Here is a 26,196-nt window from a genome sequence, read left to right as displayed (position 1 = left end):
CACTTTTTATATATTATTTATTTATTTATTTATTTATTAAATTTTGTACTATTAGTTATATTTATTATTTTTAATAAATCTTGATCAAACAAAACATTCAAATATAAACAAAACAGAATAATTAACATTAAATCACTTGTCGAATAAGAAACAAAAAAAAAGAACTTAAGATAAATCAAATCATAATTATATATATATATTCATTCGTTCAAATCAAAAGTTTAAAACAAGTTAGAAAAAAAAAAAAAATGAAGGATATATGGAAGGCAGCTAAAAAGGGTGATGTTAAAACAATCAAGAAATATGTGCCTTCAACAATCAAAGTTGATCAATTAGATAAAGGTATGATAATCAATCGATCATCAATCTTTTGTTAAATTGTAAATTGATATTAATATTAATATTATTTAAAAGAGGGTAGATCAGCATTACATTGGGCAATTGAAGGTGACCAACCTGAAATAGCAATCTATCTAATGGATAACGGTGCAAATATAGAACTTAAAGATCCAAAATATCTTGAAGCCGTATGTATTTTCAAATGTCGTAAGATAATACAACTTGTTTATTGATTGTAAAAGTAACTTTTAATTATATATAGCCTATAGTTGTATCACTGAAAAAAGCTGTTACAGTAGAGAAACAAGAGGAAATTGCTATTATGTTGTTAAAGAAAGGCGCGAATCTATCATCAGAGAGTAAGGATCACAAATCGATAGATCGTCTGTTAGAGACGGTACCAAAGCGATTCCAGGTCACCTGGAAAGAAGTTTACCAAAGGAAATATAATAAAACAACGATTCGTCCAACTGCTCAATCATCACCGAACCTCTCTTCAACGATCAACACTCAAATGAGTTCAATTTCCTTGTCAAGTTCGACACCCAATGCAAATCTAAGTGGATCAGCTGATTCCATTCCTCAGGCGACATCACAACACTCACCACAGCAACAACCACCACAAACTATATCATCAGCCAAACCAGCTAGTTTCTCACCACCCTTGAAGCCATTAGCTGTAGGTGTTATTTCCACTGTTGCACAAGCTCCGGTTGTCAGTGCATCCGGTAAGACGTATGTGCGACCCATCCAGCTGGATGTGGTTCCGCGTTCATTGTTGGCCGATGACTTTTCCAATGTCAAGGACATCAAGATTCTCTGGATGGAAATTGTCTACAAACTCTCAATAGTCTCTATTTGCTCGGAGAAGATTCGGTATGACGATATTTCGCGTGCGGTCGACGAGTGTGGAAATGTGTTGGCTCACTTCATTCCGATCATTGGCGACGCCAACAACAATTCGTTCATGGAGAGCGCCAAGAATCAAGAGGCAGTCGCAACAATCAATGAACGTGTGAAGAACGTTCGCGATGGCATCAAATTGCGATTGTTCAATCGAATCGAACAGTCAGAGGTGGTCCGACTGGTGGCTGCGCTGACCGGCTCGCTCCAGTGGCTCTACCAATGCTGGTGGGAAACAACACTGGAGGATATCAATCGGAGCATAGCCGAGTGTGCACTGGCATGCAAACTGGTGATGAATGCCATTACCTATCGCACACCCGTGCCCAACGGCATACTGACAAACACCGCCAAACTCTACGCTCAGGTGAGTTCGCGCGTCTTTGGCTGTCGCTCGCCGGCGCTGGCGCGTCGACTCTCTGACTCGTGTCTGCTGATATCGCGAACTTTCAAATCGTTCCTGGTTCTCTCGATGCTCGGCGAAGCAGACTCACAGAAATCACCAGAGAATCTAATGACGCTGGGCAAGATCATAGCGGAGCAACTGTCGTCCATCAAGAATACCACGGGCTCAATGGTGATGTCCAAGGTGACACCGAATCTCGACGGCGATATCGAGCGAGAGCTAGTGGAGAGCGCAGCGAAACAACTGAGAGGATCGATCGATTTCTACAAGTCCAACAGCAATCAACAGTCTTTTACGCTGCCGAACGAAGGCACTGTTCTGCCGCTGTTGGCATCGATTCAAAAGTCGATTCAATCGCTCGTTATCTACTCGACGACCGAGCACGATCTTCAGATGGTGATCCCCGCACAAATGATTGCACAGGATATCAATGAGATTAGGAATATCTTTACGCAGTTCCAAGCGGATCCCTCACAGAACACACTCTCCGAGGAACTCAATGAACAACTCACCACTACACTCGACAGTTGCTTCATCTTTACGACACAACTACTCTTTACGGTATCATCGGTGATCTGTCACAATCGTATACTCGATATGTCGCAAGTTGGATTTGCAGTGCGAGGATTATCATCATGTTGTTGTGTTTTATTAGACTCTTTTTGTTTCTAACAAACTAACTAACTATAGTGTGTTCATTACTTAACAGTAACAAAAACAACCATTTGAATTCAAAGAAATTAAAATAAATGTTTACACCACATATTAATATTATTTTTAAACAACTATCATCATTGGACAATCAAAACTCAAACTCAAATTTGCAATTTAATATTTTAAATTTTTTTTTTTTTCATTTGATTAAATGATTTTTAATTAATTTGAGCTTCAAAAGTTATAAAGTTAACATGGAATCATTTCAAAAGATATCAATGATAGAAACAGATAATAATCATAAAGTTACTAAAGATAATGAACCTTTAGATTCAAATAATATTAATAATATTGTAGATAAAAGTAACAATACTCACAATGATAAAGATATTGATATTGATATTAAAATAGAACACACTGAAATAATAGAAAATAATATATTTAGTGTAGATCAAAATAATGATAAAGAAGTTATTATTATTGATAAAAAAGATAACAACCAATCAGAAGTAGTAGTAGTAGTAGAAAGTAATAATGATGTAGATAAAGATAAAGATAAAGAAGAAATAAATGAAATCAAAGATGTGAATAATAATAATAATAATAATATTGATTTAGAAAATGATAAAGAAAGTATAGTTAAAATTGAAAATAGTGAAACTATAGATAATAATAATAATAATAGTAGTAGTAATAGTAATAGTAATGTTGATAATGATAAAGATGATAAAGATAACAAAGTAAATAATAATGATGATATCATTGAAATTAATATAAATAATGAGAGTAATGTTGATAATAATAATAATAATGAAACAAGTTATAATAAAGATATAGTTTTAAAAGTAGTTGATGATAAAGATGAAAAGAAAAGACTATATAATAATATACACCATCAAGATCCAATCTATACTGTTTTAAAGCAAAAAGTGTTGTTTAAATTGATTGTTTCCAAAATGAAAAGATATGCCGTTCCCTATTTTGCACCAGGCTATAAATATCATAATTTCAATTGCCTCTCGGTCATTGTCGACAAATCTCGTTTCAATCTCATACCCTATCGATTGAAATTGAATCATCCAATCACTGTTACACCTTCTGCAATTACGTAAGATTAGATTGGAATATTGAAAGAAAATGACTTTATTACATTATTGATTGTTAACATTTATTATTATTATTATTTTACTTTTTTATATAGTTCATTTGTTAGAAAATGTAAAGATATAAATATATTCAGATTGATTTACAAAGAAAAAAGAGAATACTTCTTGGAACCACATCTTCTCTATGTTGCAATTGATAATGGTTCGCTGGAGATCTTTAGGATTCTCGCCAAACAAGTGTATCCAGTGAAATTCTCACGAAGTTTCAACTACTCTTTGTATCGCTCGAAGAACAAAAATATCATTGGGTATGCAAGAAAGCGATCGAGCAGTATCTATCTCTTTCTGCTCAGTGAACCGTTCTACAATGAGATGGGTCAGGTGATTGTGGACGAGTACTACGACCACTACTCGGAGGCGGTCGATATGGTCAGACGATTCAGTGGCGATGAGCTGCTAGATATTATTAAGCACGGTCCTGAATTGCTCTCGAGAATGATTGTCAACATCAAAGCTAGGATGCCATATACCGGAATCATTGCCAGAAGCTGTAACCTCGAGCTGATAGGAAAAATGTTTCCCGGTTACGTTTGGAACAACCATCAGGCTGTCTCTTCGATGCTGAAATATCAGAGAGACAATCCCGACAGGAATATCGATGCCATTCTCGATACTATGATTCACTTTGCACCAAAGAACTTTGGCAATATCGACAAGATCGAGGTGTACGAGACGGCAATGCGAAATGTTCGTGAGTCGTTCGATACCGCTTTGTCGCTTGGCATCGTTTGTTCGACGCTCATGATCCCGACACCTCTGGTACTGGCGGTATTCGAACTGGCTTCGCGTTTCGCGATTCATTTCGATCACCCTCCATCAGGCCACTGCAGGTGGTTCGAAGAAGTAATTAAATATTGTGACGCCGGTATCATTCCATACGTTTCCAATCGCAACACGCATGCTACCTACCGTGCTATCATGCAATTCGGTACTGTGGATCAATTGAAAACCTTTTTCATGCTTCATCCGAATTTCACTAGAATTGGGTTGTACAGAGGTAAAAACAATTTTGAAATGATTCAATTTATTATGGCGAAATTTCCAAACTTTCGAAAATATGGCCAGTACAGCTATGTTTCATCATTGAAAGTGTTGGACACTGCAGGCCCAGATGTGCTCAAATATCCACTAAAGTTCAACTATGATGATCCTCAACTGATTGAGAAGGTGATCAGAATGTGGTGCGTTGATAAAGTCCCCCTCCACATGGAAAACACCGAGTATATGATGCTAAACCTTGCCAGACGTCCTGAATATCTTTATTTGGTCGATATGATCTACACTTTAGTGCCAGAGAACAGATACAACTACCTAGTTCGACTGCCACTCAGAATGTATTCAATCGAATTTTCAAACGCTGCACTCTTCAACTACATGGTGGAGAAGCAGATCTTTGCTGTGGACACCGACAACCTATTGAGAATCGCCAACATTGGAAATGCACAGTTCTTTGAAGACATCAAAAAACTATTGACCGAAAGACAGATCGATATACTAGAGGTGAAAGCACAGCACTTTGGATCGTTGGATTTTTTGAAAACCATTTACAAATATCGAAAATGCCTGGTGACTCGTCTAGGTTTTGGTGATAATTCAATAGCGGAATACTATTATCAACAAAACAAACTGTCGTTGCATTTCAAGAGTTTGATGGGCACTCCCATTTCACTCAACATAGATCTCCTCGAGTACATGATGAACAAAATGACTCAAGAGGAATACGATAAAATGTTGGCAAAGTTCTTTGTCAATGCACACAAAGAAAACTTGGATTTCTTCAACTATGCAATCAAGATTGGTGCCTACCTAAATATAACAGAGTTTGCTCGTTCCAAAATAACCTATGGGAACGACTATTCAAGAAAACAATTATTACTTCAATACCGTCCACCAACTCTAAAGAAAAATCCTGTAGGAAGACCAAAGAAGAAAATAGTGAATACTCAATAAACAAACGTACCTTTCCAATTATCATAATAATAACAAATTTATCATTTATTTAAACTATGTGATCGGTTCTTTGTTTGGTGATGATCTAAAACAAAACATATTAACTAATTATTATAATAATAATAATGATGATAAAGTTTATTCATATTGATCCTCAAATTGATTTTCATATGGTACCAATCCTGCTAGTTGCTGAGCTCTTGGTGTAAGAGTTGGTAGTCTTCCCTCATCATATCTGAATTTATTGATGACATCGCTGTCTCCAAAGGTTCTTGGATTCTTGGCAAACATTTTGATGTTTTCAGCTGCCCAGTGAGATGTCATTCTCTTCTCGTTGAAACAATTGATTTTTTTGGCTAGATCGGCCTCCGATATCAATGATGCTGGTTGATAAGAAACGTAAACTACCATACGGCATTTATCTGAAGTTGGGGCACATGCATAATGAATGGTTCTCGAATCCCAAAGTACGATATCACCAATATTACAGTTTACTTTGATCTTTTTGCAATCTTTGAAATAACTTAGTTCGTTAGGTTCAACCTCAAACTTGTACCAATCGCCCTTTGAATCTATACCAGTCTCTGTGAAATACTGGTCATGTTTCAGATGTGATCCTTGATAAAGAATCAATCCACCATCGTTATCTTGACAATCATTCAAATTAAGGAAACCCTGTACACATCTAAATCCAAATTTATTACTTCCCCTAAAAAAATAAGTAATTGCGAAAAAGTAATTAATATTTTGTTTGGATTCCAACAAAAGATTTAAATATAATATTATTAATACTTTACTGATCAAAGTGATACCAATCTTTATCTTGTTTCTTTACGGGCTTCGAAAGATTTCCTCCATCAAAGCTTACTAATAATTGATCTGTATTGTACACCTGTGTAAAGACATCGATGATTGGTTGTTCAGATCTTATATCCCATACGAATTGATTCTGTCCAAATGCATAGTTTTGTAAGATACCATGAATACTACTTGGCCAACTTCCTGTCTCCCTATTAATTCAATTTAATTTATTATAGTTTAATATTATTAATAACTAACTATTGATTAATTGTAAAAAATAGTTTTTATATATTACCATGATTTTTTACTGTTTCTCTTTACACCTGTATTGAAATTCTCTATCCAATCCCAGAATGAATCACTATATACCTTACAACGTTCTGTTGGTATAACATCTCTAACAACAGCCCAACCATTATGATAGAGATGCTTTCTCCAATCAGGCCAATCATCTCTGTAAGTGTTACAAACACTCTCCATGTTATCTTTGGTGATTCTTTCACCAACATTATTGGAATCAGTTGAATTTGTGGTGGTAGTTGTAGTAGTTGTTGACATTTTCTAAATTATTGTTTAATGCTTTTACCAACTTAGCTTCAATTTATATAAAAATTAAAAAATTAATGAATTCCTATCAATTTCCTAAAAAAGTTAAAAAAAAAAAATAATTTTGAAATTTCTTGGTCAAATTAAAAAATCATCAAATTAGCAAATGTGATTCATCGGTTGTCATGACTTTTTTGTGGGTTTCGTTCGGTTTGTTGATAATTTTAGCAGAAAACATTATTCAAATCAGATATTAATCTTTAATTTAAATACAAAAATATTTATTCTTTCTTTAGTAGTATATTTTTGATATTTCTTTCCAATTGGTGGTAATTATTTTGTTTTGTTATTCATTTTTACAATTTTCTCTGTTATTTTAAACTTTTTTAGTCCATTCCTAAAATATTGAGAAATGTAATGTAATGAATGATTAGAATTGATATTTCTTAATATTTTTGATTCCAAACATTCTAAAGCAATACATACATTATGATTTAATTTTGTTAAATCAGTCTCAGTTGCTACAATCTTTAGGTATTTTGATAAAAATAATAATACATTGTCTGATTGTGACCGTGGTTCTTTTCTTTTAAACGCTGGAATGTGTACACCATTCTTTGGATTCATTGCAAAATTCTTACTTAAATCATCAACCTATAAATAAAAATAAAAAATGATAATTGTCATTTAAATTAATATACTAATCCAAACAGATGTGCTTGCTTTTCCTATCTATTTACATGTAAAGTGTTTTGAGCTGAATAATATTGGCCAAGTGTTTTATGACTCCAAATGATATCCAACGCTTTAACTTGGTGTTTGATTTTAGTTCTATCTTTACTTTTACCTGGTACCGGTCGATATGTAGTTACTGAAAACATCAATGTCTGATCAAGAACTAAATGATAATCATTTAGAATAGGAAAATATTAAAAATTAATAGTTAATTTAATTATTAAACCTTTCAAACAGATGCGGTTTGATTAATGTTATTACATACCAAAACCTATTTTAAAGTTTGGGTTTGTTAATAAACCTAATTCTGTTAATTTAATTTCAATCCATTTCCAGCTTGTTTGTGACCAAATCGCAATATCGTAATCCTCGTATGATGATTTCAAGAATTCCTCAAGGTAAGGTCTTTTCATATCTGTTGTTTGTTGTTCCAATTAAAAAAATAGTTTTGGTAAGTCAAATTATTATATCTATATCTCCAGAATTGGATTAACAAAATTAATTAATTACTCGCTACATCTTGATCTTTGAAATCGAGAATGGTATGATCCAGATCGAGTACCAATAGTTTCTTGTTGGTGCGTGGTTGATTGATGACAGAGATCTCTGCTTTGGCACGATATTTAACGAGTTTGTTTTGATTCTTCTCGAGATGTGATATTTCATCAGAGTCTGGAATGTAGTCGAATTCGAGATCGTTGAACACATTCTCATTCTCCACTGGCAGCTGTACGATAATGTTTGCCTCTGGTGTGCCCATCATGATGATATTGTGATTCGCCGGTATATTGAGAGTACCAATGACCGTTTCATCGGGTGGTAGCATTCCCTTTGATAATCCCAGTATCTTTTGACGCTTGATCAGTACGTTCGTAAGTGATTCCAACTTTCTCTTCAAGTCGGCTATGGTTTCACTACGCTCGACAGACACTCTATACTCTTTGCCACTCCATTTTGCACAAATATTAACCAATTCCGCTTCTTTTGGTTTCTCTTGTTGCAACAACTCCTCAGTAGTAGTAGTAGTAGCAGCAGCAGCAACAACAACAACGACACTCTTTGTGCATTCTATTTCTTTCTTAAGTGGTGATGAATCGATAATGATTGTGCTTGCACCTTCCTTGATAAGAGTGGTAGTTGTTGACATCGTTGGGGAATCTTCAACACCACCTGTAATTGTAGTAGTTGATGATGATGATGTTGTTGTTGTTGTGGTAGTTGTTAAACAACTACTATCTTGATTATTATCTTGTGATATCATTTTAACTTATCTTATAGTTTAATTATATATATACATTTGAAATTTTATATTAATATATTGGTTTTTGTTTTCTTTATGATTATTTATTATTATTATTATTAAATTTTCCAATAAATAATAAAAAAACTAACAAACTTCAAAACCGATGATGACCTCTTTTAATTTAACACTTTAAAGTTACAGTTTCTAATTACAATTATTTACAGAAAGAAATATAAAAAAAACGAAAAAAAAAACAAAAAAAAAAAAAGAATTAATAAATATATATATATAAAAAAACAATAGATAAATAAAGATTAATTTTTAAATCTTTTTGAAAATAAATATATATATTTCAATTATTAATAATAGTAGTTTTTATTTTTTTTCATTTCAAAAACATTCAATACTATTCACCCCAAAAACAATAATTTTTTCAAAATAATTTAATTTAAATCGAAGTAAGTTAGATTGGATGGATGTCTATTTAACTTTTTTTTTTCATCATCTTTCTTAATAAAAAAAAAAGAAAAAAAGAGAAAAGAATTGTGACAATAACAATGTTTAATACCTATGGTAAACAATTTCTAAAAAAGATATAACTTAATATTTTAAATGATCTTTTTTTTTAACTTGATTTTGATATTTTGATTTTTTTTTTTTTCAATAAAACAAAAAAAACTTTTGATTAGTATGTGGTAACTTTCAGCAGTGGTGAATTTTTTTTTTTATCCATCACAAAAAAAAACAATACTTACATTTTCACTCATTTAAATACTGTAGATTATTTATTTATAAATTAATAGATTTATATTTTGGAATTTGAAGAAGTTGGTTTTTTTTTTTTTTTTTTTTGGTCAGGATCGTCAAAAATAATAATATAATAGAATATAATAAGTAGCGATCAACATATACAAATATGGATTATGCATTGATTAAGAACTATTTGTATTCCGATCCACCCTCGGACAGAGAGAAGGTGTCATCTTACTATATGCAGCTGAAGAACATCCTGAATGTTTTGCAACAACCACAGCAACAACAGCAACCACAACAACAGCAGATCGATAACGTCTCCATAAGAGACACCATCGAATCGAAAATGAAGTTTCTAGAGTTACATTTCGGTGATCTACTCATTGATCAACAACAACAACAACAACAACAATCAAGTGGAAGCAGCACACCAATTGGTGAACAACAGCAACAACAAAAGCCAATTGACAACTACAGTGATTCCTACAACTATGCTGGTACACCAGAACATCTACCAACGACGACCACCACAACCATCGTCCACAATCAACCATTCACACTAGTTCACTCGAATCCACCAATTGGTGTTCCAACACAACAGCAACAACAACCAGCCACAGTTCCATTGATTAGTATTCTCGGTGGTGGCACTGGTAGTTCATCATCGGATCCACAAAAAAGAAAAGTAAGTCAAATCAATAACTAAAAATGATTCATGATAATATCGATATAGTTATTAATAAATGAATAATATAATATAATAAAAAGCATCATCATCATAGTCATAAAAGTTCAGGACCACCAGAGATTCCACCAGAGGAAATCATTTTCGACCCAAAAGTTGACCATTTGGGTGGCGGTGCATATGGTAAGGTGTATCGTGCAACCTGTCGTGGAAAGAAGGTGGCTGTCAAGGTGCCAAAGAAGCAGACATTGAGCGAGTCAGAGTTGAAGGCATTCAAGAACGAGGTTGAGATTTGGAAGCAGATTTTCCACCCGAACGTTGTTATGTGCATGGGTGCATGCACCAAGCCCGGAAAGATTATGATCGTTTCGGAACTGATGCATTCCGATCTCGAAAAGATCATACATCCGTGCGACGGTACCGAACCACCCGCTCTCTATCAACGTATGAAAATGGCACACGATGCAGCCGTCGGAATGAATTGGCTACACGGCATCTGTAATATTCTGCATCGTGATTTGAAACTGGCGAATCTGATGATCGGCAAAGACAACACAGTAAAGATAACGGATTTTGGATTCTCACAGGTATTGAAATCTGGTACCACCACCACCGATCAGCGTGGTCCCAAAGGAACGGCACTCTACATGGCGCCGGAAGTAATGATGAAGCAGGAATTCAATGAGAAAGCAGATGTATATAGCTTTGGATTGATCCTCTATGAGCTGGCTACCTGTGAAGAGTTATTCCCAGATTATACTGAATTGGAACCATTTTCAGATGTATGTATAAATAATTATATAGATATATTTATATAAATATATATTTCAAATCATCACTAAGTTATCTCTTTATTTTATTTTCAAGGCAATTTGTAATAAAAGATTAAGACCAACAATACCAAATTATTTCCCAAGATCATTGGCAAATTTGATGAGTAGATGTTGGGATCACGATGCATCGGCAAGACCATCATTCTCAGAGGTGTTTGCAAAGATGAACGAAGTGTTGATAGATATAGCAATCAGCGATCCAAGTGCATCTGCTTTTTGGAAGGCATCATTTGGTTCACCCGAGGATGTAAAGTGGTCACTGTTGGCATTGAAACTTTCAGAGGCCGTTGGTGTAGATATTTCAGAATTAAAATTACTTTCAAAATTATTCGGTAAGTAGTCTCAAACAAAGATTAAACTTTTTTTAGTTTATTGATTGATTAATTAATTAATTGATTTAATGAAATCCAACAACAACTACAACAACAACAACAACAACAATAATTTAGTTTCAACAAATTCAGATGATGAAAACGATGGAATGGTTAATATTGAGAGATTCGATTTAATGACAAAGTGGTTCGGTCCATTCTTTAAGAGCGGTGCAGCACCGATTCTCAGAGAGATGTCAGAGGTGTTAAAGAAGAAGTGGTTCCACTTTGATATTTCACGTGATGTTTCCGAACGTAGATTACGTGGTCGTCCAGAGAATACATTTTTAATTCGTCTTTCGCTGAACGATCCCATTCGTACGCCTCTCACCATTTCAAAGATCAAATCGGGCAAGCCAACACATAAGCGTGTCGTACGTGAAGATGTCACACAATCCGTGGAGTTCCCACTTGGTTTCAAGTATCTCGTACCGATCGACAGTGTCGACATTACATTTAACAGCATAATAGCAATCGTAGATCGTTTAAAGCAAATCGGAAATCTAGGTCCAGAATGTCCACACGCTGAAATCAAGATACCATACGTAAACGATTAACATTAATAATTATTCAAATTTAAATTTTAAATAGATCCAAAAAGAAAAAAAAAAAAAGATATTAAAAACTATTCTATAGAATCTATTAATTAATTACTTTATAATAATAATAATAATAATAATAATAATAATAATAATAATAATAATAATAATAATAATAATAACCATATAGTTAACAAAATCAAAACAAAACCAAAACAAAACAAAACAAAATAAAACAACAACCAACAAACCAAAACAAAACAAAAATAATAAAAATTGCCATATTAAAAACCAAAATATTTTTCAGATAATAATAATTGGTTATTATATATAATAATAATCCTATAGTTTCTTATTTATTTAAGAATGATTTCTTTTTACCTTCGAAACCAGCTCTCTTTTGATTATTATCACCGCCCTTGTTTTTGTTTCCAGGTTTCTTTTTGTTGTCTTTACCTTTGTTCTTTGGTGGACCACCTTTTACTTTCTTGGGACCACCCATCTTTCTTTCTTTCTTCTTGTCGATCTTCTTCTTGATGTTGTCTTCTCTCTTCTTGATACGTTCACGTTTCTTTGTTTCGACGTCTCTCTTTCGTTCGTTCCACTCACGTTCACTCTTTAGTTTCTTGGTTTTCTCTTTCTTGATGGAACGCTTCAGTAGTGCAACGTTGTCCTTCACCTTGATACCCTTTGCCTTGTCGAGAGCGGACGACCACTTTAGAGTCTCTGCAATTTCAATTCCCTCACCGGTCTGCTCCGCTCTCTTTATGATTCTCTCTCTCAACTCTGCACGTCTCAACAACTCCTCCTTTGATAGCTTGCTCTTATTCTTCTTCACCGCCAAATAACTTGGTACTGGCGCGCCACTACTGAAATCAAATGTACTAAATTGTAAATCATCACCCTAATAACAATAATAATAAGAAGATATTAATATAAAGATCTTCTTATTTTGTTTTATACAACTATTACATACACTTATTATCTTTTTAGTTGGTTTACTATCTTCATCTTCATCTTCATCATCTTCTTCATCTTCGTCATCTTCATCTTCATCATCTTCACTATCATAATCATCTTCATCTTCTTCTTCTTCATCATCATCATAATCATCTTCATCATCATCTTCACTCATCTCCTCTTCTTTGATTAAAATATCTTTTTTACTTCCATCGGCACTCTTTTGTTTTTTGATTGGCTGTGTAACTATATCTTTATACTTATTATTACTATTATTATTATTACTGTTTGTTAAACTATTTTCAGATGATTTCGATTTCATTCCTTGTCTTTTCAATTTCATATCACTAATTTGTTTTTTAAGAATCTCTTTTAATTGTTTTTTATCTGTTACATTGTTGGCTGAGTTGGTGTTGGAAGTGGTGGTGGTGGTTGTAGTTGTAGTTGTCGTAGTCGTTGTCGTTGTATGATTATTAGATGCTGTTGAATTCGGTGCAATTGAATTGGCAGTGCTCGAAGACGATGCTTCACTCAAAGATGCAGCTTCATTATTTAATCTACTTGAAAACGATGCATTCTCTGATATTGCATTTGGATCTTTTATTAAATTAACAACAGAACTCATCCCTATATTAAAATGATAATTGGTATCAATTATGTTGATTGATTGATTGATTGATTGAGTGTTAGTTTCATTTCATTGTGTACAATAATCAATTCTCTGATCTTCTTTTGAAAACCTCTATCTTTTAACAATACAACTTACAATTTGAGTTTGCTCTTAATCTACTCTCGATTGAGCTTAAAGTTGTCTTTTTAGCTGCAGTCCCACTCATTCTTTTACTATCGTTTTATTTAGCTTAATTCTACAATATATATATGGTGATCGGGCTAAAGCAAACAAACTATTCTAAAATAGAATAAAAGAGTAATAAAAAAAAGAGAGAAAAATAAATATAAAAATGAAAAAAAAAAACAATCTTTTTTTTTCCATTCGTTCGTCAAAAAACAAACATGCAAAAAAGATATTTAAATTAAATAATATTTTTATATTTGATACTTAAGTATAACAATAACACAGTACAGTAGCACAAATCGCTTATATAACTAGTAATGATAATGAAGTGATAGAGTTTATAATTTAATAGAGTGTGTTGTGTGGTATCATCAACTTTTGTTTTTTTTACTTATGCAACAGCAAACTGATCATTGTTATACAATGAAAAGTAAGTAGGTGTGTTACTATTGGTAGATGGGGTCAAGATAATGATGATCATTCAGTATGAATAAAATTACATTAGTTTCAATATTGATATATATTCATATTATATTTAAATAAAATTAATTATAATTTAATTCTGGTTTGTTAAGGTAATAATGATTTTTTTTTTTATTGATAATTGTTATTTTACTTGTTGTTTTTTGTTGTTTTTTAATAAATATAGCAAATAAGATAAAGATTTATAGAATTCATATTTATTTTCAAAAAAAAATATGAGATTTTTATTAATTGTGACATTGGTAGTGTTGTCATTTGCAGCATTCACCTATGCTAACGAGGAATCAGTACCAGCTGCAAGACAACAATGGAAATGGGTCCAGGAAGCCGAATCCATTATCCAAGGTAGCGAACCTCATACCATTAAGGAACAAAGATTACAACAATTGATCCAAAAAGCTGGTCTCACTTGGCCATTCTTTTTCGAACCATACCCAAGTCGTCCATACCCAACTGACCAAGGTAATTATTATAATCTCAACAATCAATCAATCAATCATTTATATTACAGATATTGATTATAAACTTTTGTTTTAAAAATAGGTGGTTTGCTTTCTGGATTCTTAGGTGGAAACAGTGGATACAATAATTTCTTGGGTGGTCTCTTTGGTAACAACTATCCACCACTCTTTACCTACTACCCACAAAACTACTATGGATACTTATATCCACCAGGAGCTCAACCATTCTTCCCAAATGGTGCTCCAAAACAACAATAAACAAATATTAAAAAAAAAAAAAGATTAATAATCAAAAACAAAAAAATATATATTATTAATAGTTGATAAATTAAATGAATTAAAATATTAATGAATGAACTACTACTTAGTTAATTTCAATATTTATTTTAATGAATCATCTACTTCATCAGATGTTTACTTTTTAAGAGATTCGTGATTTTCTTTATTCTATTCTGGTGAAAAATAATGATTTTTTTTTTTATTGCAAAGATTAATAAAGTGGTAATTTTTTGATGAGTATTTTTATTGCTTTTGGGCAGCAATGTTTCACAAAAATAGCGAATCAATCATGCTCTTTACAACTTTTATCGGTTTTTCATGAAAAAAATATGCATATTTAAAAAAAAATTGGTATGAAAATTAAAAAAAAAAAAAAAAGAAAAAAAAAAAAATACTTTTAAAGTGATTTTTAATCTAACCAATACCACATCTATCTATTCTTGATTTAATAACATTTTTCTATAACACTTATACTATCTATAACTATATAATTACATATCATTCAAATTTTGATAATATATATTAAAAACAAGATCTAAATCCAATCTACCGATAACAAACACATAATTTCACACACATATCAAAATCATAATTATAATTAGTTTTATTTTAATCAGCACATTGGGGTAACTCTATTTGTCATATATGGTAGGTAGATTTTTTATTTTATTTATATTTTCTAACTATTGATAATATAAAACAATGTTTTATCTAATTCTCTAATTCTATTCTTCTTAAAATTTAGTTTTATAATATATTTATTTAAATTATTAGTTAGTCAGTCTTTATATTTATATATTCATTGAACATCAGAAAAAAAACAGTTTAAAACATTACAAAAAGTCATATATATATTTAGATTGATTCCAAAAAAAAAGACAAAAAGATGTTTGAAACACTTTTAAATTATTTAATCAATGGATCAATTGTTATGGTAATATTTTTAAGCTTGTTGATGGGTGCATTCACATTCTTTACCTCGAGAGCATTACTGTTCTTCCCATGGTGGAGACATATTATTATTGGAGAGGGTAATCCATTGACTCATCACTCTCTGAAATTCGACAACATTGAATTCAAAGCATTCGATTCAGATCATAAGATACGTGGTTGGTGGATTCCAGCCAAACCTGATAATGGTAAATATTATTACCTATTTCAAATTTTTTGAAATCTTTTATTTGAAAAAAAAAAAACATTCCAAAACTAATATTTATTCTTTCTGGAAATTTTATTATTACATCAGATTTACATTATACAATTATCGTTGTACATGGATCAGGTAGAGATAAATACCAATATTTTGATCAAATCAAGATTTACAATCAGGTTGGACTGAATGTTTTCATTTTCGATTGTCGTGACGGTTTGGGTGACATTGACCAAGTCGGTCGTGGTCTTGGCTACTCGTTGCGTGAACACAAGGATGTCCGTGCTGCCATCCGTGTCGTCAGAAGCGACTATCCACAGCAGTCAAAGAAGATCATCCTCACAGGAATGTCGATGGGTGCCGGTAGTGTCTTGGTGGCCGCCGGCAAAGACCGCGACCTCATCGACGGAGTCATCGCCGAGGCGAGCTACATGCATCCACGCGCAGCATGGTCACATAACATCTACAAGAACCTCCGTGAGGGAGTCAAGGCATTCAAGCCGGTCGAACGATTCCAAGCGATTCTCCCAACGAATCCACCACAAATGCTGATCGACATTGTCACCGGATTCACAATGATAAAGCTGTTGTTCTCCGAGTCGAATTTGAGCGCGCGCGACGTCCCTATCGAGATGATCGAGAAAATCTCACCGAAACCACTGCTTATCATTCATTCGACTGCCGATCCAGTCGTTCCATACTCACACGCCGTACAACTGTACAAAGCAGCCAAAGAACCAAAGGAACTGTGGACCATCGACAATGAGAAACCACTCCACATGCCAGCCAGCGACAACGTACCACCAGAAGAATATCAACAAAGATTAGTTAGCTTTATATCAAAGCTTTAATAATAATAATTTTCTTTTTTTTCATTAACATTTATATATTTATAAATAACAATAATATAATATAATATAATATAATAATATTATTACAAATAAAACTAGTTTTATCTTTACACACTCCAAGTTTGTTTAGTTTTCCTTTTTTTTATTTTTTTTATATTTATTTCTCAAGATGATGATGAAGATGAAGATGAAGATGTAGAAGTATTTATAGCTTTCTTTCTTTTTGGTGGTTCATAGCTTGCCAGTGGTATATCATCGATCTTTGATGCAACAATAAAGTCATTCTCTGACAAACCATTCAAAGCATGTGTATATAATTCTATTTCTAAATTCCAATATGATTCTAAATATAAAGCAATATATATTAATAAGTATATATAACTTACTTGCAATTGATATATATTAGTATTAATATAAAATAACTTACTAATTGATATATCTGGATGATGACCTTCATCCTCTGCTATCTGTGCAACGGAATTTACCAACTCTACTGATTTAGGGAATGGCATTCTCCATTTTCTACTTATTTTAAATGGTTCTGATTCGCTTGATAGTGTCCAATCTTTTGTTTTATTATTATTAATAAACAAACAAACAAAAATATTAATAAACTAAATAAATATATACTAATCAATTGTAGTTTATTTTATAAGTTTACTTACTTTTATGTATTTTCTCAAGTAATTCTTTTGATTTATCTAATGATAGTTTATATACATCACCTCCTTCACTTTTTTATGTTATAAAACAAAGAATAGATAGATAGGTAAATAAATAACTTTGTTGTGAACTACTAAAACTCATAAATAATAATTAACTAATTGTCATACCAAGGTTTACATTTCTTATCGCTTAGTGAACAAAACTGATTTTGTTGCTGATCGAACTGAATATCATTGAATGAAGATGACATTGTAGTCTTTGAATTGGCACCAACTATATTTGAGGCTGAAACTAAACTCAAAGAGCGTGTCGCTGATCTAAACAACATCATCTCTATCAAAACAAAACCAACAACAAAGAAAACAATGAAATTTCTGCTACCCATTAAAACATAATCTGAATGTTTTGTTTTGTGTTAACAAAATCAAGCAAATAAAAAATTAAAAAATTAAAAAATTAAAAAAAAAAATCAAAATTAAAAACAAAATAATAAAGAAACATTTATAATTCATAAAACATCGTTTTTTTTAATATTAATTTAAAGTGAACTTGTTTTGTTAATAATAATTATATATTTATTTGTTAATTTATTTATTGATTTACGTTTTGATCAAAAAAATTGGAACCAACAAGTTTAGAAAAATCTTCATAGAATTATTAAAAAATTCTCATTCTTAAAAATCTTTGTTTTTTTTTTAAAAATAATTAAAATTTTCAAATTAAATTGAGGAAAATCAATCTTGGTTTTTTTTTTTTGAGTTTTTTGTTTTCTTTTTGTTTTTATATCTGTTTGTGTGTTAGTTTGTAACTAACTCTTTTCATAGTATTGTTTTTTTAATTTTATCAGATAGAGAGAGAAGTGAGAACATATTAGATTAGAAGATAAACAATAGATTATATTAGAATATCAACTAAACTAAAAATATCAACTTAAATCAATCATTTGTATTGTTTATTTTTTTATTTTTGTAACAACAACAATAACAACCATAGTATAAATATAGTTAGTCATATAAATATAAGTATAGAATAGAATAGAAAAGATAAATGATGGCCAACAACAATCAAAATATTACACTTGAATCATTATGGGAATCATGTGAAAAGCCTTTCCAAGATATTTTCGTTCACCTCAATAAGGGTTTGAACAATCAAACTTATATGGCTATTTACACGTAGGTTTTATTGAAATCTATTAATATTATTATTTTAAGTTTTTTAACATCCATTATTATCAATTAAAGCATTGTATATAACTATTGTTCATCTCAAAACGATGGTGTATTGAAGGATTTCTATCCAAAGATTGAAAATCTTTTAGCATCAAAAGCTGCTGAAATCATAAAGGTAATTATATCATTAAAACAAACATACAACAATCATAGAATAACTATATATAAAAAAAAGAAATAAAGAAGAAAATATTATATGAGCAATTTGACAAATCAAGTTTTTGAGGGAAGACCAATAAAAATAAAAACAGATTGTTAACCATTTTTTAAAAATTTTTTAGGGTGCTGATGATTTGACAGATTATGATCTTTTGTTATACTTTAGAAATAAATGGAATGACTGGAAGTTCTCCGCAAAAGTATTAAAGAATTGGTTAGAACCAGTTGTATGTATCATTATATAAAAAAAAAATATTTTTTTTTTGTAGATTTGCAAAAAAAAAAAAAAAAAAGCAAAGTTGGTTACTTATTTTTAAAACAACAATCTATTATTATAATCTTATAGAATAGAATCTATGCAAGTGATAACTCTAGTAGAAGTACACCAGTCAGTGGTACTGGAGGTCCATCGCAAAGCAGTCCACCACAATCAAAGATTATGCAAGATGGTCTCAATGCATGGAAGAAAGCTGCCTTTGATAAATTAAACAACAAACTATCAGCCTCTCTCTTGAAGATCATTCAAAACGACAGAGAAGACAGAGATTCCTCAAATCTCCAAGTATTGGCTGACACTTTAGAGTGTTATGGTATGTATAACATGAAAAAAAAAAAGATTGATTATTCTTTTGATAAAAAATCAATTGATTATTAATAATATTTATTTATTTAAACAGTACAATTGGGTCCAGAAAAGAATAAACTTGAAGTATACCAACAATACTTTGAAGCAAGATTCTTGTCAGAGACTGAAAAGTTCTACAAGGTAGAGTCGTTGGACTATGTAGCAAAGAATGGTATTCCGGGATACATGAAGCACATTTCAAAGAGAGTGGAAGAGGAACGTGCCAGAGTACAAAAGTTTATGCACTCTGCTTCCACCTTGGACAAGTTGGATCCATTGTTGAATCAAACTTTGATTATAGATTACAAAGAGGAGTTTGCCAACAAGTTCTTGGACTTGTTGACCGAGAACAAGGAAGAAGAGTTGACTATGATGTACAACTTGTTGCTTCGTGTCGACCATCTCGAGACACTGCGTGTCAAGCTCCAAGAGTTTATCAAGATCGAGGGTCTCAAGGAGATCGAGAAGGATCTCAAGGAGGCACAGGAGAAGCCACAGGTCTTGGTGAAGATCTTGCTCGAGATCTGGAACCGTTTCAACCGTCTCATTAAAAACTGCTTCAACAATGACTCTCGTTTCCACTCGGCCATGGACCAGTCGTTCTCCATTGTCATCAACAACAATCCAGCGTCCTACGACGAGCGTAAGAAGGAATCAAACATTCCAGTGGTCCTCTCAAAGTTCTGTGATCAAATCTTGAGAAAGGGTCCATATCACATCAGTGACGAAGCAGAGTTGGAAGTCAAACTCTCAGAGGCCGTTTGTCTCTTTAGATACCTCCCAGACAAGGATATTTTCATGTTGAACTACCAAAAGATGTTGTCAAAGAGACTCGTAGAGGATCTCTCTGCAAGCGAAGATGCCGAAGCTTCCATGATCAACAAGCTCAAGGCTCACCAAGGTTTCGACTACTGTACTAAATTGACAAGAATGATTAACGATATGAGATTGTGTAAAGATATCAACACCAACTTCCAAAATTATCTAAATGATCAAGGTTTAACTCTACCATGTAAGTAGCTTTACTTTTATAAGTTTTTTTGTTTGTTTTGTTTTGTTTTTTTAAAAAAGAGTTGATAACTAATTTATTAAATCCTTTTAGATACATTCAACTTTTATGTATTAACAAATGGTTCATGGTCATTGTCTAATAAGACATCTACTACACCATTCAAACCACCAACTGAAATGCTTCCATCTTTGACCTACTTTGAGAAATTCTACAAATCCAGTTACAAGGGTAGAGTTTTGACTTTCTTGTATGATTTCTCCAGAGCCGACGTTGATTCCCGTCAAGTTAAAGGCAAGGTTTACAAATTGACAACAACTGCCTATCAAATGGCCGTTTTGTTGATGTTGAACTCGAGTGATAAGATCACCAGATTCCAAATTCTTGATACCATTGGTTTGGATGAGAACACCATTCGTTTGCCATTGTTGTCACTCATCAAGATCGGTGTCATCGAATCTGACAATGCAGACTACAAGAGCTGGACCAACGACACCACCTTCTCTGTCAATCCAAAGTTCACCTCCAAGAAGATGAAGGTCAACTGTAACATTGCTGTGCAGATCGGTGAGACCAAGACCTCTGAGGGTGCCCAAACCGTCTCACAAACCGAGATTGAGAAGGAACGTTACTTCAAGCTTCAAGCTGCCATTGTACGTATTATGAAATCCAAGAAGGTACTCTCTCACAACGATCTCGTCGTAGAAACCACCAGTCAGGTCAGCAAGTGGTTCACTCCAAAGATCCCAACCATCAAGAAGGCCATCGAATACCTCATCGATCAAGAATATATTAAGAGAACATCTGACGATAACCAAAATCAAAGAAAATACGAATATATAGCTTAAACTTCATTGTATTGAAGGTATATACATTAATTAAATAATTACAACCACAACAACAACAATCCACTCATCTTTGTCATAAAACACACCCAATCATTCATACAAATCAAATATTCAAAAAACAAAAAAGCAATAATTAAATAATAACAAGTTGTATTCTAAATAAAATTGAACAAATTGGATACCAAAAAAAAAAAAATAGTTATACTGCTACTTGTATACAAGTAGATTTGTTTAAATATGATCATGAGGGAACTGCTGTTGTGTTTTTTTTTCAACTGTTTTTGATAACATTTTTTTATTTTTATTTTATAGAATATTTGTAATAAAAGTAATATGGATATAGTTGAGAATAATCATATTTTTGTAAATCTATCTTTTGTTTTACTAAAAAGCTATAGTTGAATCGATAGACAATGATGTAGATAGGATTTGTTTCAGTTTGACTTGCAAGAGATGGTTCTATCAGAGAGAGAAATATCTTTGGTTCAATTGTTCAAAGATGATAAAATCAATCGACAATCTATTTGGTATCGATGGAAATTTCAAGTTGAATTCATACAGGGATATATTTCAAAGATCTATCAAATCTAAATCTATTAAATCTTTGGTAGTTTACGATGAAAAGAAAACTAGTCTTGAGTATATAAAAAAAGGATATACTCACTGTGACTATGATGATTGCTTAAATATTGGTAATTATACTTTTTTATATTAAGAAGGATATTTATTATATTAATAAATAATTCAGATGACATTGAAAACTATGAAATTAGTACGTCATGTAGAGAAATCGAATTTCTTTCGAAAATCAATCAAATTTCAATTGATAAGATAAGTAGATCCAATATTAAATCAATTGAATTCTCTGGAAAGCTTGATTTGGTTGAAGGAAGATTGCCATTGAATATCCGATCGATCAAATCAAAACGACATATAGATGAGTCAAGACTACCTTTAAATCTTAAGAAATTGACTTATCCGTATATAGACTCTGAAAATGCTATCGATGCTTTGCAACTACCGAGATCTCTGACATCTCTATCCTGTTTGGGTGCTCCTAACCATCAAATTGATATCAGATCGCTGCCACCCAATCTCAAGAGATTGACCTACTACAATTCGATCACAGATACTCCCAGCTCTGCACGACTTCCTCTGGGTCTCACTAATGTTTCAATTTCAAGTCATTGGTTAAAATACATTGCAGATCTGAAATCAATTGAAATTCTCCAGATAAAGATACTCGATGAACATCGAATAAAGCCTGGTGATATTCCATCTTGTGTAACTCATCTTATTCTATCGAATCGTACCAGCTACAAAACAATCACAACTGACATTATACCAAAGAAAGTCAAATACTTGAGGATAAATGGTGAATTTGAATTCCAAGCCAACATTTTCACTGAATTCCAACAATTGGAAACATTAGATATCACTACTTTGTATAATAACAACCTCGTGCTTGGAAATCTACCGGAAAGTCTGACCGATCTATCTTTGCCATATAATTCTATTGATTATCCGTTAGACCAATATGTAACGCTACCATCTGGTTTGCAGCGACTGGACCTAGGTGGCTATAAAGGTGAGATTCCAGAGATGCCAAGCTCACTCAAAACTCTTCGAGTGAGAGAGAACACCGCAGAACAACCGGTAACCATTCCTTCATCGGTGGAGACTATCCATTTCCGAAAAGTAGCTGAACGTGGTAAAGCTGTGACCGGTGGTAAAGAGGATTGGCCATCGTCATTGACCTCCATTTCGACCAGTGGTACACTACCATTACAACTATCAAAATCTATCAACAGAGTCACCTACTATCCAGGTATCTGTAGATACACCATTCAAAGGTTAAATGAAACATCATTCTTGGTGTATGGTCTTACCGGAACAAGATTCGTTGCATTTATATCAAATTGGGAAACAATCAGAAATTTATTACATTCACTCGATGATAAATAATCTTTTTAATAAATCTTTATTTTACAATGTTAGTTAGTTTTTAACAAACAACCTTTTAGTAATAGATAAAATTATAAAAACCAAAATAGGAAATAGAATTAAATGAATACAAATAGAGATCGCATATCTACAAATTTATATTGAAACAGGTACTTTAAAGATTTGAATTTTCATACTCTTGTAAATTATTCAATAGATTTAAAGAAACAACGAAAGTTTATGGTGGTAACCAAAGCCAAAGAAAGATCTGTTTCGATACCAGGTGAAAAATCCTTTACAAAAAAAGAAAAATCTCATGATGAAATAAAAAAAAATCGTAAGAAATATGGTGAAAAAAAAATAATGAAGAGATCTTGAGGACTGGTATTTGGAACGATTAAAAAATCAAAAAACAAAAAAAAAAAAAAAAAGAACTTAAAATATCATGATAAAATAATTAAAAGGTGGAATTAATTGTACCCCACTTTGTACCTACATTGATTGGTGAAACACAAATCAAATTGAATTTGATTGTTTGTGTTAACATCACCTACTTTTACCACTATCCTTATTTTTCATTCTATATAAATATATATATATAAATATAATACTATTATTACTATGATTATTTATCATTAACAATTAATTAATAGTATATAAAAAAAAGAATAGAGAATAATTTAGAATAGAATAGATTTATTATATATATATAGTCTTTGAATAAAATAAAAAGAATAAGTTATTTAAAAATCAAATGAAATTTGATCCAACAGATAGAGTCACTGTGAAGGAAGGTTGGCTGACAAAGCAAGGTGGTATTGTAAAGTCATGGAAACAACGTTGGTTCGTGCTGTACGATAACAATGAACTGTGTTACTTTAAGAGTGCCTATGATAGGGTGCCAATCGATATCATTCACCTTGCCAACATGAAACAGATGCCAACTAGAGTCAATACACAGATTGAACTGGCCGTAGAAGGACGTGTCTATCAATTTCAAGCACCGACAATGGACGAAGCACAAGAGTGGTTGAATCATTTCGTTGAGAGAGCATCGAACAAAGCAAAGAGACAATCAACCACAATCTCTGCTGCTGCTTCAAATCAAATGACATCGGCATCGACATCGACATCAACATCCTCTTCATCATCAACAACACCTTCAAACAATACATCACCCAATCTAACTTCATCATCCTCCTCATTATTCTCATCACTTTTATCATCACCTGCTAAACAAAAACAACAAACACAACAACAACAAACACAACAACAACAAGATCAAGATCAACAAACTAATACAATAGTAAGTTTAATTTTAAGTAATTTTACTTTAAAAAATTATTAATAATTGTTTATTAACAAATTGTTTATTTCTATTTTTATTTTTATTTTTTTTTTAATAAACTTAAAGGATAATAAAGATCAAACATTAATCGATATTAAAGGAATGATGTGCCAACACTGTGAAGATATAGTGTATCGATTGATGAACAGTACAAAAGGTGTAAATGAATGCAATGTTTCCGTAGATGAAGACCGTCTCGTACTTCGAGGTAATCCAAATATAGATGATGTACTGCACTCGTTAGAATCTCATGGTTTCATAGTATCGATATCAACTCAATAGATAATTGAACAAAACAAATAATGATATCTAAATCTATAAAAACCATTAACTATCCATAGCTGTAAATAATAATCTATAAATAATAATTAATAATAATAACAATAACAACATAAATAATAACTTATAACTTATATATAACTAATAACTAGTAACTAATAACTAATAATAAGAAAATTAGCAATCTATAACTATCATCTTTTTCATGTAAATAAAATAATTTAAAATATCTCCAAACAAATCATCTTGAACTAAACTAAACTAAACTGATCTGATCTGTATACATCTTTAATTATATTACTATTTATATATTTCCGATTTGTTTATTTCTTTTTTGATTTAACCATGACCAAACCTAAAAATGTTCCGATAACTGTTAAACCAACAACGACCAACATCAAAGGAATAATGATACCATATTCTCTTGGTAAGAAATATTGATGAATCCAATGATCGCTATCAATGAATGGCTATATCATTTTGTTTGTTTTTTAAAAGAAACAACTATATTAATATCCATAATCGACAATTCAATTGATCATCATTTCATTAGTTGTTTATAATAATATACATACCGAAAGAATAACCCAAGCAGTATAATAAACAAATACAGTAATGCTAAACAATAGCAATGACAATCCAATGCATCTATCAGTGACACTCTATAAAATAATCACGATTATTATTATTATTATTAGAGAACAAATTAATACATGTTTAACACTAAACCCATGATATAAATGATCTTTCTTTCTTTCTTATCTTTCAACATACCATTGTATATATATATTAAATAAATATTTAAAGTTTAAAAATAAAAAAAATGAAAAAAAAAACAAAGTTTGATTAAATCAACCAGAATGACTCGACAGTCGTAGCTTTTAATAAACTTTAGATCAAACAAACAAATAATTTAATTATAAGTTGTATGAAATTGAAAATAAAATGATGACTCAATGAGGTTTAATTAATTAATTTAAATAATGATAATCAAAAAAAAAATCAAATCATATTAAATAGTGGGTAATAATCATTTCACACAATGCCATAAGAAAATTGAGTAACCAGTTAATGTTGAACAACACATTAACTGTGCCTCCAAATTTTCAAAAATAAATTATTGAGAGAGGCTAAAAAAAATCTTTTTTTAGGAAGTTCTTTTCAACAATTGAATTTTCATTT

The 26,196-nt window shown here is 31.7% G+C and overlaps 14 protein-coding genes across 14 annotated transcripts; 8 read left to right on the top strand and 6 right to left on the bottom strand.

The window, feature by feature from the left end:
- Positions 1 to 248: 248 nt before the first annotated feature.
- PPL_01651 (ankyrin repeat domain-containing protein) lies at positions 249 to 2,082 on the top strand (the record flags this gene model as incomplete). Its single annotated transcript, XM_020572657.1, has 4 exons — positions 249 to 342; positions 415 to 563; positions 602 to 1,074; positions 1,749 to 2,082. The coding sequence occupies 4 exons, from the start codon at positions 249 to 251 to the stop codon at positions 2,080 to 2,082; spliced, it is 1,050 nt and encodes a 349-aa protein (XP_020436774.1).
- Positions 2,083 to 2,556: 474 nt separating this feature from the next.
- Positions 2,557 to 5,418, top strand: PPL_01650 (uncharacterized protein; the record flags this gene model as incomplete). Its single annotated transcript, XM_020572656.1, has 3 exons — positions 2,557 to 3,410; positions 3,504 to 3,739; positions 3,923 to 5,418. The coding sequence occupies 3 exons, from the start codon at positions 2,557 to 2,559 to the stop codon at positions 5,416 to 5,418; spliced, it is 2,586 nt and encodes an 861-aa protein (XP_020436773.1).
- A 138-nt stretch (positions 5,419 to 5,556) lies between these two features.
- Positions 5,557 to 6,777, bottom strand: PPL_01649 (phytanoyl-CoA dioxygenase family protein; the record flags this gene model as incomplete). Its single annotated transcript, XM_020572655.1, has 3 exons — positions 5,557 to 6,127; positions 6,216 to 6,428; positions 6,515 to 6,777. The coding sequence occupies 3 exons, from the start codon at positions 6,775 to 6,777 to the stop codon at positions 5,557 to 5,559; spliced, it is 1,047 nt and encodes a 348-aa protein (XP_020436772.1).
- A 364-nt stretch (positions 6,778 to 7,141) lies between these two features.
- On the bottom strand, positions 7,142 to 7,913 carry PPL_01648 (uncharacterized protein; the record flags this gene model as incomplete). Its single annotated transcript, XM_020572654.1, has 4 exons — positions 7,142 to 7,162; positions 7,252 to 7,419; positions 7,506 to 7,663; positions 7,766 to 7,913. The coding sequence occupies 4 exons, from the start codon at positions 7,911 to 7,913 to the stop codon at positions 7,142 to 7,144; spliced, it is 495 nt and encodes a 164-aa protein (XP_020436771.1).
- Positions 7,914 to 8,002: 89 nt separating this feature from the next.
- On the bottom strand, positions 8,003 to 8,761 carry ublcp1-2 (ubiquitin-like domain-containing CTD phosphatase 1; the record flags this gene model as incomplete). Its single annotated transcript, XM_020572653.1, has 1 exon — positions 8,003 to 8,761. The coding sequence occupies one exon, from the start codon at positions 8,759 to 8,761 to the stop codon at positions 8,003 to 8,005; it is 759 nt and encodes a 252-aa protein (XP_020436770.1).
- Positions 8,762 to 9,659: 898 nt separating this feature from the next.
- Positions 9,660 to 11,942, top strand: shkE (SH2 domain-containing protein; the record flags this gene model as incomplete). Its single annotated transcript, XM_020572652.1, has 4 exons — positions 9,660 to 10,181; positions 10,265 to 10,963; positions 11,049 to 11,346; positions 11,464 to 11,942. 4 exons carry the CDS (start codon positions 9,660 to 9,662, stop codon positions 11,940 to 11,942), a joined length of 1,998 nt encoding a protein of 665 aa, XP_020436769.1.
- A 334-nt stretch (positions 11,943 to 12,276) lies between these two features.
- Positions 12,277 to 13,720, bottom strand: PPL_01645 (uncharacterized protein; the record flags this gene model as incomplete). Its single annotated transcript, XM_020572651.1, has 3 exons — positions 12,277 to 12,828; positions 12,901 to 13,511; positions 13,651 to 13,720. 3 exons carry the CDS (start codon positions 13,718 to 13,720, stop codon positions 12,277 to 12,279), a joined length of 1,233 nt encoding a protein of 410 aa, XP_020436768.1.
- Positions 13,721 to 14,378: 658 nt separating this feature from the next.
- PPL_01644 (uncharacterized protein) lies at positions 14,379 to 14,882 on the top strand (the record flags this gene model as incomplete). Its single annotated transcript, XM_020572650.1, has 2 exons — positions 14,379 to 14,625; positions 14,707 to 14,882. The coding sequence occupies 2 exons, from the start codon at positions 14,379 to 14,381 to the stop codon at positions 14,880 to 14,882; spliced, it is 423 nt and encodes a 140-aa protein (XP_020436767.1).
- Positions 14,883 to 15,789: 907 nt separating this feature from the next.
- Positions 15,790 to 16,904, top strand: PPL_01643 (alpha/beta hydrolase; the record flags this gene model as incomplete). Its single annotated transcript, XM_020572649.1, has 2 exons — positions 15,790 to 16,042; positions 16,150 to 16,904. 2 exons carry the CDS (start codon positions 15,790 to 15,792, stop codon positions 16,902 to 16,904), a joined length of 1,008 nt encoding a protein of 335 aa, XP_020436766.1.
- Positions 16,905 to 17,068: 164 nt separating this feature from the next.
- Positions 17,069 to 17,820, bottom strand: PPL_01642 (uncharacterized protein; the record flags this gene model as incomplete). Its single annotated transcript, XM_020572648.1, has 4 exons — positions 17,069 to 17,247; positions 17,332 to 17,469; positions 17,570 to 17,637; positions 17,738 to 17,820. The coding sequence occupies 4 exons, from the start codon at positions 17,818 to 17,820 to the stop codon at positions 17,069 to 17,071; spliced, it is 468 nt and encodes a 155-aa protein (XP_020436765.1).
- Positions 17,821 to 18,620: 800 nt separating this feature from the next.
- Positions 18,621 to 21,443, top strand: culE (cullin family protein; the record flags this gene model as incomplete). The annotated part of the gene is made up of 6 exons (XM_020572647.1): positions 18,621 to 18,745; positions 18,815 to 18,917; positions 19,084 to 19,188; positions 19,308 to 19,551; positions 19,639 to 20,598; positions 20,689 to 21,443. The coding sequence occupies 6 exons, from the start codon at positions 18,621 to 18,623 to the stop codon at positions 21,441 to 21,443; spliced, it is 2,292 nt and encodes a 763-aa protein (XP_020436764.1).
- A 499-nt stretch (positions 21,444 to 21,942) lies between these two features.
- On the top strand, positions 21,943 to 23,408 carry PPL_01640 (uncharacterized protein; the record flags this gene model as incomplete). The annotated part of the gene is made up of 2 exons (XM_020572646.1): positions 21,943 to 22,135; positions 22,192 to 23,408. 2 exons carry the CDS (start codon positions 21,943 to 21,945, stop codon positions 23,406 to 23,408), a joined length of 1,410 nt encoding a protein of 469 aa, XP_020436763.1.
- A 916-nt stretch (positions 23,409 to 24,324) lies between these two features.
- Positions 24,325 to 25,017, top strand: PPL_01639 (heavy-metal-associated domain-containing protein; the record flags this gene model as incomplete). The annotated part of the gene is made up of 2 exons (XM_020572645.1): positions 24,325 to 24,693; positions 24,802 to 25,017. 2 exons carry the CDS (start codon positions 24,325 to 24,327, stop codon positions 25,015 to 25,017), a joined length of 585 nt encoding a protein of 194 aa, XP_020436762.1.
- Positions 25,018 to 25,337: 320 nt separating this feature from the next.
- On the bottom strand, positions 25,338 to 25,791 carry dpm2-2 (dolichol phosphate-mannose biosynthesis regulatory protein; the record flags this gene model as incomplete). The annotated part of the gene is made up of 3 exons (XM_020572644.1): positions 25,338 to 25,484; positions 25,590 to 25,676; positions 25,789 to 25,791. 3 exons carry the CDS (start codon positions 25,789 to 25,791, stop codon positions 25,338 to 25,340), a joined length of 237 nt encoding a protein of 78 aa, XP_020436761.1.
- Between the last annotated feature and the right edge of the window lie 405 nt (positions 25,792 to 26,196).

This window comes from Heterostelium album (assembly GCF_000004825.1).
Source record: "Heterostelium album PN500 unplaced genomic scaffold PPL_scaffold2, whole genome shotgun sequence".
In the NCBI taxonomy this organism is placed as follows: Eukaryota; Evosea; class Eumycetozoa; order Acytosteliales; family Acytosteliaceae; genus Heterostelium; species Heterostelium album.
This window is presented reverse-complemented; position numbering and strand designations above follow the sequence as displayed.